Genomic DNA, 14,921 nt, shown 5'->3' with positions numbered 1-14,921 from the left:
ATTCTCACATGAAAATGTTTTTCTTGCTTGATATTCTTGCATTGAAAAATTTGAATGGTTGGGATGGGAATAACGGGTTCCTGTTATTTCCTTGGAATAACAGCTGATTTATTCCGGTATGAAACGACCTATACCAGTTGACAAGTAAACCTTTAGATGATTGACTTTGTCCATAAAGTCAACCCTCCCTCTTTCCTGCTATGAAAGTATCCATAATCCTTGCAAAAGCACATTCTCTTTCTCTCTATCTCTGGAAAAATCTCTCTCACAAAAAAAAAGAAAAAAAAAAGGCAGATATGGCATCTTCAGCGTTTCTCCAAGTGGTGTTCCAAATTGCAGCAAATTTTCTGGCAGAAGAGGTGAGATTGATGCACGATGTCCCAAAAGAGATTGAAGATCTCCAAACTAATGTCAACATGATTATCGCAACTCTCCAAGTTGCTACCATTAATCCCTCGCGACGTCTCAAGATTTGGCTGGACGACCTGAGAGATGTTGGGTATGATGCCATAGATTTACTTGATGAGCACAACACCGAACTCCTACGTCGGAACTTGGTCCATGCTGCTGAGGTACTTCCCTATTTTTTTTTATTAAAGGAAAAAATAATAGCTTTCTTTTCGAAAGATAAAATTTTATATGAAATCTAGAGTGAGGCTATATATCCAGTAGCGAAGCTAGAAATTTTGTCAGGAATACGCGAATATATACAGTTGCAAATAAAAAAAATCAATATAATATATAAAAATTACATCATCAATCAAAATAATAAAGTTGCAAATAAAAAAAAAATCAATATAATAAAAATTACATCATCAATCAAAATAATAAAGTTGCAAATAAAAAAAAAAATCAATATAATAAAAATTACATCATCAATCAAAATAATAAAATTGTGATACCGGATTTTAGAAATTTCTAGTTGTCGTACGTAGTTAGTCTTTGAGAGAAGAAGACATGAGACTTGTCCAATTGCACCTATTGATGTGCTATTGATGTGCTGCTACTTGCCATGGCTTCGATACTAATTCGTTAGTGTCGACTTAATAATTGAGATGAATTTTGTATAATTTTACTAGTAGACGAGAGAACACTTTTGAATAGAAAATTTCTATCTATTATTGATATTCTCTTACGCTTTTATATGTAAAAGACATCAAACATATTATATAAATTCATAGGAGCTTTCTACAAGTCTAAAATTGCATTTTACATCTGGAGAAAGAGGAGAAGAAATAGACAATAACTATATATACCCGCTAAAGTACCGAGCTCAGTAGCGTGAGCTTGTAACCCAAGCGGGGGCCGGGTAACTCGGATGGTCGGTTCGTTTACTTTGGTCGGATCTGAGACCCGCTTAAGTTGGATGGCATGACCCTTATTGTTTCTCAAAAAAATATATATATACCACACAATCATTGTTTGCCTATATAATTACGAAAATATATATGACATTTAATTTCCAGATTTCCTTGTTAGTATTTGATATGAATTCAGTATGTATATTTTAGTGGTGAAAGAGAAAAAAACTCTTATGACATAAATTTAATTTATATAATCAGTATTCTCTTACTCTTACATTAAAAGACATCTTATATATTATATTGAATTTAGAGTAGGGCTGATGCCTATCGGACCTACACAACAAGAATGAGACACCTTTCGCGAGGATAAAAAAGTTACTTTTTGCGACGGACTACTATCATTCTTCAGCTTTTTCTTTTTGCGACAGTACTTTTCGCGAGGGAGTACCGTCATAAATTTGCTTTTTCTCTCGCAAAAAGTATCTACATTGTTGTAGTGCTATTTTGGTTTGATGGGTTTAACTACTATCCAATCTGCATTAAGATGCATGCGCTATGCATTAAAATTCGTGCATGTCTGCTTTAGTTTATGTGCGTACATATGTTAATGCTGATTGGACGGTGTTGAAGCTAATTGGACCCAAAAAAGATCCGATGCCCATCAGACATACTCCGATCTCCATTAATTACATTAACCCATATATATTTTTTTACACACTTCTATCATTAATTAACATTTTTCCAAAACAACCTAGGAGGCTAGGACGCATGATTTCTAGAGAATTTCAGCATTAGCTATTATATTTACACCACTAATTAAGTTTATTATTTCCAATATTTCTTTTGTAGGCTAAATAAACTTGCGGCCTATACTAGCATTAAACGCCATGTGTTAACAGCTCAGCAGGAGTATATATTATTTTCTCCAGAACATACACATGCATATATCGAACGTCATGCATATATAGATGTGTTTATAAAAGACAATAATTTTTTTCTGTTTTGGCACAAGGTTTAGTGCTATTGTTGCTTTGGATTTTTAGGGGTAGTTTTGTATTTTTCTGTTTTTACTCAAAACTATGTATGGTTTTCTATTCTAATAAAAGATTTTAATTGAGCAAAAAGTAAGTCTATTGATTAATGAGTTGGCCTATATAGAGCCTTACACCTTTTACATAATAGACCCTAGATTTCTTCCATATTCCTAATTACCAATATACCCATTTATTTGTTACAATTCTCAACACTCCCCCTCAAGATGGACAAAAGATATCCACTAAGCCCATCTTATCACACAACATAGATAAATCTACTACACTAAGTCCCTTGGTGAGGCAGTCAGCCACTTGATTTCCAGTAGCCACATGACTTAGCTCCAGTAGTCCGTCATTCAATTTTTCCTTGATGAATAATATATCAATCTCCACGTGCTTGGTTCTGTCGTGCTGCATCGGATTATTAGCAATGCTGATTGCTGACTTGTTGTCACACCACAACTTCATCTGGGCTCCTTGGTCCACCTTGAGCTCTACCAATACGGGTCTCAACCACAGCATCTCGGCAACTCCTAAAGCCATGGCCTTGTACTCTGCCTCTGCAGTCGATCTCGAAACTACCGACTGCTTCTTGCTCTTCCAAGAGACTAAGTTGCCTTCTACAAACATGCAATACCCCGATGTAGACCTCCTGTCATCAGCACAACTTGCCCAGTCAGCATCACAATATCCCTCAATGCCCAAGTGCCCATTCTTCCTGAAGATTAGCCCTTTCCCTGGTGCACTCTTCAGATATCGCAGAATTCGGTACATCGCTTCCATGTGACCCTTCCTCGGATCATGCATGTAGCGACTCACCACACTTACTGCAAATGAGATGTCAGGACGAGTGTGACTCAGATAGATCAACTGGCCTACCAGCCTCTGGTACCGTTCGCGATCAACTGGCTTTCCAGCTTCTGCACCCAACTTGAATTTCTGATCAATCGGAGAAGTAGCCGGTTTGCATCCCAGCATGCCCGTCTCTTTGAGCAAATCTAACGCATATTTTCTCTGGGACAGGACCACCCCCTCTTCTCCATGAGCTACTTCAATCCCAAGGAAGTATCTTAGCTGCCCTAGATCTTTCACCTCAAACTCCTTACCCAGTCTCGCCTTCAGCTGAGCAATCTCTCCCTCAACATCACCAGTAATGATCATGTCATCCACATACACAGCAAACATCGTGGTGTGACCCCCATGTTGTCGAAAGAACACTGTATGATCTGCGTTGATCTGCTGATAGCCCATGCTTACCATAGCTCTCCTGAACCTGTCAAACCAAGCTCGAGGAGACTGTTTCAATCCATACAGGGACTTCCTCAACCCACTGTTTGTTTTGTGCCGAAGCCTGGGGGTACCTCCATGTACACCTCCTCCAGTAAGTCCCCATGGAGAAATGCATTCTTCACATCCAGCTAGTGTAACTTCCATCCTCCATTCACAGTAAGGGAGACGAGGGTTCAGACTATGCTCATCTTCGCCAGTAATGCAAAGGTCTCATCATAATCGATGCCATATGTCTGACTGTACCCCTTTGCCACCAATCGTGCCTTGTAGCAGTCAATTTTTCCTTCTAAAGTCTGCTTCACTGTGAAGACTTGGGTGATATGATGTTAGAGTATGAGACAAATTGAGCAATATCATGTGGAAAACCAAAACGGTCAGGAGGATGTCCCGCATTGCTGCGATAGGTCCTCCTTAAATTCATGGGGTTAGGAGAAGGAAGAGGAATCATATCACTGTGTAATTTGAGTTTGAGGTGGATGGTGTAAGTGTCTCAGGAGTCGGAGTAGGCCGGGACAAGGGACTTGCGGATATGACTGGCACTGCTGGCACCTCTACGTCATTCTGCCTCCTCGTCGTCGTATACACCCTTAGCTCCCCTTGAGCTTGAGTCTCACCCCCTTCGAGTTCAATTTCCTCCTTATCTTCCTGCTCCTCAACTGATTCCTCCACCACAACAGTACAGGGTACATGTACCGGTCTCTCACCATCGCTACTACTACTCTCCCCCTTTTGCCTCATACCTGAAGTATCGGGCGAGTCACTAAAGGGTGAGGTCACCTCCAGGGTGTAGTATGGTTCAAATTCTCTAAATGTCAGATCCATACTCACAAATAATCTCTTCTCAACTGGGCTCCAACACACATACCCTTTCTGGGTAGCAGAATATCCCACAAAAACACACTTTATCGCCCTGGGATCCAACTTCCCTACTGATGGCCTATTGTCCTTCACAAATCGTACACACCCAAACACCTTTAATGGAAGGATTCCACCATTATCTCCTTTCATCATCTCACAAGGGGACTTCTACTCCAACACCCTTGAGGGCATCCTGTTGATCAATTGAGTGGCTGTCAAAATCGCCTGCCCCCACAAGTGCTTTGGAACATTCATTGAGATCATCATACTGCAGGCTACCTCTAGCAGGTGTCTATTCTTCCTCTCTGCTACTCCATTTTGTGCTGGTGTGTATGGACATGTAGTTTGGTGCTGTATCCCTTGAGCTGACAAGTATTCCCCAAACGCCTTGTTGGTATACTCCGTCCCATTATCGGACCTCAATACCTTCACTACTACCCCGTATTGAGTCTGAATAGCCCTGTGAAAATCTTTGAAGCAGTTCAATACATCACTCTTGTTTCTCATCAAATACAACTAAGTAACACGAGAGAAACAGTCAATAAAAGACACAAAATAACGATAACCATGCATAGAACTAACAGAACAAGGTCTCCAAACATCAGAGTGTATCAAATCAAAAACACTAGAACTCCTATTCCCAGAACTAACATAAGAGCTTCTAGTAAGCTTGCCAAACTCACAAGCATCACACACCAGTTTTTGTTTATTTGCCTTTTCATACAAAGACGGATACAAACGACTCAACAAACTAAAAGAAGAATGTCCCATGCGCCTGTGATGTAGCAGCAACACATCCTCCACACTCTGCCCAACTCCTCCTACTCCAGCACTCTCTACCATGGATGTCAAGGCTGAGTCCATCCCCTCTCTATCCATGTACCACAGTCCGCTATGTCACCTGCCAATCCCAAGTCTCCGGCCACTCCCCTTCTCCTGGAAAATCACCTTAGGAATATAAAAAGAAACAATACATTTTATTTGGAGAATTATGACACTAATGGATAAAAGATTTACTGGAAAAGAAGGAGCATGCAAAACATTAGACAAAGTCATAAAATCGGCACAGTACCCTTACCAACCACAGGCTGTGCTGTACCATCAGTGGTCTGGTTGCTCTCTGGCACCGCTATATGAGTATAAGATGAGAACTCACTAGCAGTACCTGTCACATGTCGAGATGCACCATAATCTACTATCCATTCTGGTGATCTTGAGGTGGATATAGAGGCAAGAGCATGTGTATCATGAGTACCTTTGGCTGAGTGAGCATAGGAAGCAATGTTACCCCTAGATGATGTGGATGTGGATGCATCTTCACTCACACCCTTCCTGTCTCCACCGACTGCCACTCTCTTCTTCCACTTCAACATCTCCAGCAACTCATGATCTTCATCAGTAAAAGACCACATTTGCCTCTCCCTCGTCATCTGCTACCATCAGATTTGCCCGGTAGCCTTCTCTTCCACCACCTCTGCGACCTCCATGCCCACGACCACCCGAGTTCCTCTCCTTCGGTGGCTTAGTGCATGCCTGCTTCGGGTGGCCTACTTCGCTGCAGTTGTAGCACTCACGAGTTTCAACCCTGGCCCCTGTGTTTCCCAAGTTGGAGACAACCAAAGCGGACTTCACTCCCGGAGGTCCACCTGTCCCCGCCTGTAGCTTAATGCGGCTCTCTTCTTGTATCATGGCTGATACTGCCTCCTCAAGTGAGGGAATCTTCGTCTGAGCTAACAACATCGCAGTCCTCTACTCAAACGCTGGGGCCAACCCCTGGAGAAATAACATAGTCCGCTCCTAAACCAATGCCCCTCTCTCTTTGCACTCAGGATCTTTGCAGCCCGCTCGAGGTGAGAAATGATCATGCTCTAACCACAAGCGCTCTAGCTCTATGGGATACTCCTGCACCGTCCTATCTCCCTGGACTGCAACATAGATTTCCTTCTTGATCTGGAACACCCTCAGATTATTCCCCACCCCATCATAGGTCCTCCTCAACTTCTCCCAGACATACTTTACCTTCTCAATACCATCCACAGTGGCAGCAATAGATGGGACCATCGAGTTCAGAAGCCAGATGTACACCAACATGTGTGTAGACTTCCACTCATCTCTCCCTGTAGCACCCTCAACCGGCTCTAACCTGTCACCCGTCAGAAAACCCTCCAGATTTCTTCCTGCCAGAGTATACCTTACCCGACGTGACCAGCTCAAATATGTGGCCGGCCCATCGAGTTTTAGATCAATAGGTGGAAGCTCCACCTTCACAGATGGTGGCCTCGTGGCGCTTTCACCCATCGACATCCTCATAAACTACATCAAGGTCGCAAGGTCTGCAGGACCTAGCTTCTTCACGATCTCCTCCATCGAATTCTTGCTAGTTTCCATTGATCAGACTCGTATTCGATTCCCTCACACCAATTCCACTCAATCACTCGTGTCTAGATCACAACCTTGCCCTTCTTCCTCTTCTTGACCCGATCTTGATTCTCCTCACATCAAGGTCTAGGTCTCTATCCCTTCATCTCTACCCTTCCTTGGGATCCGTGGGGTATCACGCCCCCCCCCCCCCCCCCCACACGGGCTCCTTTCAATAGAAGATCAAAACTTGAGACGATGGTCGGCCTAGAGAGAGAGAACCAGCCGAGAGAGAGAAAGGGAAGACTCGGCCTAGGAAGAGGGAGGCGGCGCAGCTGCGCTCGCAGGCTGGCGGTGGTGCGATTTTTTTTTTTTTTAAGGTGGCTAACCCTAGATCTGTGGTGCTCTGATATCAAAAAGATTTTAATTGAGCAAAAAGTAAGTCTATTGATTAATGAGTTGGCCTATATAAAGCCTTACACCTTTTACATAATAGACCCTAGATTTCTTCCATATTCCTAATTACCAATATACCGCTTTATTTGTTACAATTCTCAACACTAATGGACGGGCTTTTTGTCTATTTTTCCAAAAAAAAAGACAATAATTTTTCTTGACAAAATGCTTATATATAATTGAGAAAATTAAAATTGTCTAAAGCATACAAAGGGATTTGATTTATGAAAAATGGTGATCGATAAAGACTTCATTCAACCTGAAACAAATTCAGTAAAGAAAAGTTTGCATGTTTGATCCTCATACATTAGTAATGTTTGAAAATTCAAAGTGATTATTTACTTTGTCTTTGGGTACAAAGTAATTAATTTTGGACCTTTCTTAAATTACTTCATCATCTTCATGATATAACACTTTTTGATTATCATCCTTCGTCTAATTTGTAAATTTGCATTAACTCATGTATTTAGAGTTCAACTCCTGCTTTTCCTAACAAATTAAATTTTTTATTACAGCTACGCAATAAGTTAACCGTTGCTAATCCCAAAAGGATCCATTATTGGCATAGCATTTCCCACAAGATAAAGGATGTTTCATTTAAGATGCATAATGTTCTTGAAAGGCAGAGTATGTATGGTTTCAATATCAATGAATCTTCTCCTGTGATGGATAGACATGAGATAACCACTTCACTTCCTCCGACTCTCATTGTCGGGAGAGAGAATGAAAGGAGTGAGATATTAAGTAAGCTCATTCCATACAACAATGTGCAAGTGGGAATCTTGGCCATACATGGGTTGGGTAGAATTGGAAAAACAACACTAGCTCAACTCATTTACGAAGAATTAGAAAAAAAAGGGCATTTTAACATGTCACTTTGGGTCCATGTTTCATATGAGTTTGATCTTGAGAAGGTGACCCGTTCAATTTTAGATTCAATGGGTGAGCAGCAGGTTGGTGACATTAATTTGGATATCGCTCAAAAACACATCCAAGGCAAACTTGAAGGAAAGAGATATTTGCTTGTGTTGGATGATTTCTCAAATGATAATATTCCTGAATGGGAGAAATTGATTCGACCATTACAAAAAGGAGCACCAGGAAGTGTAATTATTGTTACCACAAGCACTGGGTTGGTTGCAGAAATGGTTTCCACAATTTCTTCTCACCACCTTAAAGAATTATCAGAACACAATTGCTACTCATTAGTATGTCATTATGCATCCCGCAATGATAGACATGCATGTGCATTAAATGCATTGAGGAGTAACATTATAAATAAATGTAAGGGAATGCCAGAGGAGGCAATCGATTTGGGCGTCCGACTTATTCGGGAGCATGATGAAGAGAAATGGAATGAGATAATTGAAAAATGGGGTGAGGGGCATACATTTTCAGAAGAAAGAAGTAGGTCTATCAACTTTATGAGATTACACTACTCTCGGCTTCCCTCAGATCTAAAGCCTTGTTTAGCATATTGCTCCGTAATCCCCAAAGGTATGCAATTTGAAAAGGAATGGATTGTCCAATTATGGATGGCACAAAATTTCATTGCCAAGCAAAGTGAGCAAAGCATCGAGGATATAGGTAATAATTACTTTGATCAGTTGGTAGAACGATCCTTTTTTCATAGGACGAGAACCGGTCTTAATAAAGGCCGATATGAGTATAGCATTCCTGATGTGGTTCATCAAGTTGCACAAAACACCTCAGCTGAGGAGTGTTGCATATTTGAGCTTGGCATGCCTCATAACCCAACTAACACTACCAGACATATGTCAATCATCTTAACAGCAGAGGGACTTTCAAGCACTCTGAACCCATTCACTGAAATCTATCACTTCAAGGGCTTATATACACTCTTAGTCACCGTCAATGGTTCCTTAATTAATGATCCGCTGAGGTTACCTGATGATCTATTGAATAGCTTACCAAGACTCAGAACTTTAGATCTAAGCTACTGTAAACTTGATACTTTACCAAGCAATATTGGAGATCTGAAACATCTTCGTTACCTCCAACTCCGGTACTCAAACATACAGGAACTTCCGGAGTCGATTGGTAAGCTTTACAATCTTCAGACATTGGGTCTTAGGAATTGCTTATTTCTAAGAAAATTGCCCAAGGAGACGAGGAATCTTCAGAAACTCCTACACCTCGATTTGCATCTAGATTATTTACGCCCAAATGTCAACCACCTTGATTTACGCCCAATTGTCAACCAAATGGTGTCATCCTGTGAAAATTTGGAGTCCATGCCACCAGATATAGGACTACTAACTAATCTACATGTGTTATCCCGATTTGTAGTTAGCACGAAAAGGCATTGTGGTTTAAATGAATTGAGGAACCTAAATAGCATTCAAGGAGAGTTGTCAATCTCAAACTTAGATCTTGTCAAGAACTCTAATGATGCTGCAGAAGCAAATTTACAAGAGAAGATACATGTTAAAAGGTTGGAGTTTCTTTGGAGGGGAGACAGAGTGATGCATGAACGTAGCAAGGAAAGAAGAAGAACAGAAATGGTCCTAGAAAATTTAAAGCCAAGCAGTAACATTAAAGAACTTATCATAGTGGGCTATAATGGAGGAGTTCTTCCTTCTTGGTTAAAATCAGTATACTTAACTAACTTGCAGGCAATTTCCCTATTTGACTGCACGAATTGCATTGAACTCCCACCTCTAGGAAATTTACCTTTTCTACAAGAAATTTATATAGAAGGATTGCATAGTGTGAGATCTATAAATTGCAAATTTTGCGGTAACAACCAAAACTGTTTTCCATCTCTTAAGAAAATAGTTTTTGAGAATATGTTGAGTGTGGAGATATGGACTGGAGGTGAAAGTTGTGAATTGTCACATCTCAGTGAATTGGTCCTGAAGGATTGCGCCAACCTCCAAAGACTCACACACAAGTTTCCCTTGCTAACAAAGCTGACAATAGAAAAATTACCAAAGTTCATCAGCCTACGAAAATACCCTTCCCTTAAGTATCTAAAAGTAGTTGAATGTAGTGATTGGATTTCAGGTTCAGGGTGCTATCTCTCTTCACTCCTTTCCCTAACCCTTAGTCAGATACCATCAAAAACCTTGCCGGCTGGTTTACTACGAGAGCTCAATTCTTTGCGAAGTCTTGAAATAAGCTATTGTGAAGATCTCGCAATGTTTCCTGATGATTGGATCCCTTCAGGTGTAACATATCTTTGTATCAAGCAGTGCCCAACACTCCGTGAGTTGCCAAAGAGACTAGAAACTATCAAGGCATTGGAAGATTTGGTGATTCAAGATTGTAAAAACCTTGTATCCTTGCCGAAAGTTAAGAACCTAAAATTGCTCACAAGGTTAGAGATATCAGGTTGTCACTCGTTTGAATTCCTCCCAAGGGAGGGGTTGCCAGATGCTCTCCATTTTCTAAGCATCAGTGATTGCCCTTTATTTAGTAAGCAATTTAAGGATTTGAAAAGCCTAGATCGGATAAAGATTAAGCATGTCTCTTCGGTATGGATTGATCAGAAGCACTTGACTTCTCATAGAACACAAGGTACTTCTTTCATTATTATTTCTCTTTGTTGTGTTTTTTTTTTTTTTTGATTCAAAGTCAAATTAGTCGTATGAATGTAATTGTTTTGTTTCACATGCTACTAGGAGAAAGCTCAACATGGAGAAGATAGGCCACTGTCTTGCCCTGAAGTGAAGAGGAGATGACTCAACAGCTACTTGGATGATGGTAACTTTATAAAAATAAAATAAAGAAACAATGCTAGAGCTAACCGATAATGATTTCTATAGTTATACATGTTTTATCATTCTCATAACTTACTTTGTTATTCCTGCAAGTCTGTAACCATCTCTTACTTTGTATCATTCTACATCAGTATCCAAACATTTGACCTTACATATGATCAATTTTCATGCAAGTTCAACAGGTATAGCTAGGTGTACATATTAAGTAAAATTTTTCAATTGTAAATGTTTGAAACTTGCAGCATGTAATTACATAGAACAAGCTCTGTTCCGATCAGTGGAAATTGAATTATAACATGACCTTAATTATACATGTCCTTATTTTATGCTAAAACATGATTTTCAAAAGGAGAAAAGAACTTCCTTTGAAGTTTTATTCTCTTATTGGTTACATTAATTTCTTACAAAGAAACATTAATTTTGTTTCTTTTTGTCTAGGCCTGAACATTGATGATGTACAACAAGAGGGAAGAAATGCAAATAACTTAGATATGCCTGGTGTGGTACAAGAGGGGGTAAAAATTATTTGCGGTCATGATATCACTGGTAAGTGGCAAAGATCTGATGCAGCTTTGGTCACTTATTTTGCCTAAAGGTCAGATTAATTGACATAAGCCGTGTGATTTATAAATTGGTTTATGTATATGGCTAATTAAATAGAAGTTACATTTTCTAGTTAATTTGTAGGGTACTCGTGAAGGGGAAGAGGCAATGAAGTTGGGCGTGGATTAGAGTGGTATATTGAAAATATAACTGGACATTTCTGTTTGTTTCTAAGCTTCTGAAACTTTAGAAATCATTTGCATTTCTTTCCTCTAACAAATGTCTACTACAACTTGTATTGTTCTTTTTGTTATTCATTTTTTTTTATTAAATCGAATAGGCTCATACTCATAGAGGTTTTTTTTTCTTGAAAAATTAAATGCTATAGGAAACATACTCCAACTTTTTAATTCTTCTTGTTTGTAATGGGTTTGCAGTTAATTAATCAAGCTTGCTTTCTGTGTTTATAATTAAGTTCAATGAGTAACTGTAAAAATGCGAATGTTTTTTTTTTTTCACCCTTATCACTTGTCCTCCATCGCAAATTGGGAGCACACTTCAATTAATTAAGAAGAAATTAGCTAATTTTTTACCTTTTTCAGAGAAATTGTGCTCTCGGGCTGTTCAATTTTTTTCGCTCCATGAATGCTTGGTCATCTGCAACTGCAAGCATACAAATTCCACAAAAATAACCTTGTTTGATGAAATGAGCAATTAGTACAAGAGAAAAAAAAAATATATATATATATATATATATATAAACAGAACCACGTATTTTAATAACCATGCAGCATGAAATAGAATTTGCATCGGATTAATGCATGTTATATATGTAATATGTTGTTTAGACATTAGAGTCCATTTTTTTTAACAAAATTATTCTATTTTATCCAAATGTTGTTACATATATAGACCACTGGAAATGCTAATCTGTACAAGGTGAAGGGTAATTTTTTTTTTTTTTTTTCAAAACAAAGGAATACAAGCCCATTTCATTACCGAAATGTTAAATCCAACCAAACATCCACATATCTCAACAAGCAATTGATCTGTAAAAACTATCTGTTCTTAATTTATCTCGTTCCTATGTTATAAAAACATTTTTGCATCCTATTTTCTATGCTCAACCAAAAACTGGTATCTTACCAGATAAAAATTGTTCAGTATCCAATATCCTGGACTGTTGCAACAAACAAACAGCATATTTCCCATGCTCAACAAAAAACTGGAACCTAAGTACCTAACAGTGGTACTGTACCAGCAAAGTAAGCCTGAGGGTTTTATTTACATGAACTAGACTAATAACCATAAGTAAAATTATTTCAAACTTCCATTATTTACATTATTTCCTTTGAGCTGAAAATTATTTCAAACTTTAAAACACCTAAAATAAAAAATTACCATTCAACATCTTAAGTTACACATATCACAGCTAAAGCAGTTGCCAAAATTGGTGGAGATAAGCTTGACATGCAGCCAGCCAAAATTGAGAGAGCTATGCAAGAAGCACGGGATATATATATAACAGAATATGGGCCATTTTAGGGACTTGTGGTGAAATTTGGGGCTCTAATTGGCCAGTTCCAATAGCAATTCAGGATTAATCACACTATCGCAGTCAGATTCCAAGTTGGGTAGACAATAGACATGGTTATGAGAATCTGCCGATTCCAAGTTGACTCGGCCAAATTAAATCAGAATCAATTGGGATCGATCTGAGTTAAGTCCGAGTTATGCTGACAGTGAGTTTTATTATGAAAATCAGTGAAATCAGGCCAATTTAGCTATTTTTTTGAAATGATTTCCGAATCAGTCTAATTGACAAAATTCACGCTCTTTAACAAATTTATATTTCCGAATCAGTCTGATTCTTATGATTTGGACAATTCTCTTTAACAATTTTATTTTTGAAAGAGAGTTGGAGTTCTTTGCCTTCGAAATTCTACTTTTGTTATTACAAAGTATATTTTCTATCTTGGTTTCAAATCCATGTCTCTTACACAAAGAAACGCATCCCTTTATCACTAGATCAAATGCTAGTTCTACCAAATATAAATATTAATGGATAAGCTAATTCATTTGTCTTCTAATTACGCTTAATAATATTATGATAAATTTTTGTTGTTGTTGTTTTGTAATCAATTCATTTTAGCTAATTTTATGATAGAATCAGGCCTAGCTAAAAGAGAATTGTCCAAATCATGAGAATCAGACTGATTAAAAAAAAAAAGAAGCTAAATCTGCCCGATTCCATCAATTTTCATGATAAAACTAGCTGTCAGCATAACTCATATGATAACAAAAACTTGTTAAACAGCATGGTTCAAGTCAAATAGACAAAATTCATATGATAAGTAAACATTTTTTTTTTTTTGGTTTGAAATGCCCGTAGGCTGATAAGTAAACACCAGAATCTTTTTTTAACCATCTTAAAAAAATTAAACGAAATAATTCTTTTTTTACTTCGGAAAATTCCATTTTTACTAGTTTGAGATTGTTTTGGCTGGAATCACATATTCAATCTGCGATTACAACTTTTTTTTCTTTTTTGTTTTGTAATCAACTCATTTTAGAGTGAAGAATAGGGGTCACTGATTCAATATGGTAAAAATAGAATTTTCAGAGAAGTAAAAAGAGTTATTTGTTTTTTTTTTCTTAAAATGGTAAAAATAAAAATTTCGGAAGTAAACATTAATTCAAAGAGATCTGATATATAATTGCCTTCAGCGATCCACCTGCCTCCTATTTCCCCTCCAAGTAAACATTAGTTGTTTGAATGTAATTGTTTTGTTTCACATGCTACTAGGAGAGAGCTCAACATGGAGAATATAGGCCACTGGAAAGCATTGTCCTGAAGCGAAGAGGAGGCAAGTCAACAGCTATTTGGATCATAGAAACTTTATTTAAAAAAAAAAAAAAAACAATGCTAGAGCTATCCATAATTTGATTTATATGGTTTGTCAGGTTTTATCATTCTCTTAACTTACTTTGTAACTAATGTAACCATCTATAAATATTTTTTTCTTATCAATATATTTGTTAGTGGTAATTTTAACCACTGACCAATAAAAAAAAAAAAAAACTCATGTAACCATCTCTTGCCCTCTTCCTCTGTACCATTTCGCATGAGTATTGTAACATTTGGCCTTACATCAGTTCAAATTCCATTCAAGCTCAACAGGTTTTCGAAAAATTGAAACTTGCAGCGTGTAATTAAATAGATAATGCTCTGTTCAGGTTTTGGAAATGGAATCATAATTTATAACATTATCTTAATTAAACATATCCTATTTGTATGTTGCAACATGATTTTGGCATTTACAAAAAATAAATAA

At 38.1% G+C, this 14,921-nt stretch overlaps 1 protein-coding gene and 1 long non-coding RNA gene across 2 annotated transcripts in view; one reads left to right on the top strand and one right to left on the bottom strand.

The window, feature by feature from the left end:
- Positions 1–11,030, top strand: part of LOC144557432 (putative disease resistance protein RGA3) — a 28,422-nt gene extending 17,392 nt beyond the window's left edge. The window contains exon 3 of the mRNA XM_078305999.1: positions 10,945–11,030. Coding sequence (XP_078162125.1) covers positions 10,945–10,970 — 26 coding nt within the window. The 3' untranslated portion in view covers positions 10,971–11,030. The remainder of the gene's footprint in view (positions 1–10,944) is intronic.
- LOC144557441 (uncharacterized) lies at positions 9,830–10,197 on the bottom strand. Its single transcript, XR_013512664.1, has 2 exons — positions 10,075–10,197; positions 9,830–9,981 (listed from the first exon to the last, which is right to left on the bottom strand). It is a non-coding gene; the product is annotated as an uncharacterized LOC144557441 (long non-coding RNA).
- Positions 11,031–14,921: the final 3,891 nt, after the last annotated feature.

Source organism: Carex rostrata, chromosome 7 (assembly GCF_964058835.1).
Source record: "Carex rostrata chromosome 7, lpCarRost1.2, whole genome shotgun sequence".
Lineage (NCBI taxonomy): Eukaryota > Viridiplantae > Streptophyta > Magnoliopsida > Poales > Cyperaceae > Carex > Carex rostrata.
The sequence above is the reverse complement of the archived record's forward strand: the minus strand, read 5'-3'. Positions and strand labels throughout refer to the sequence as shown.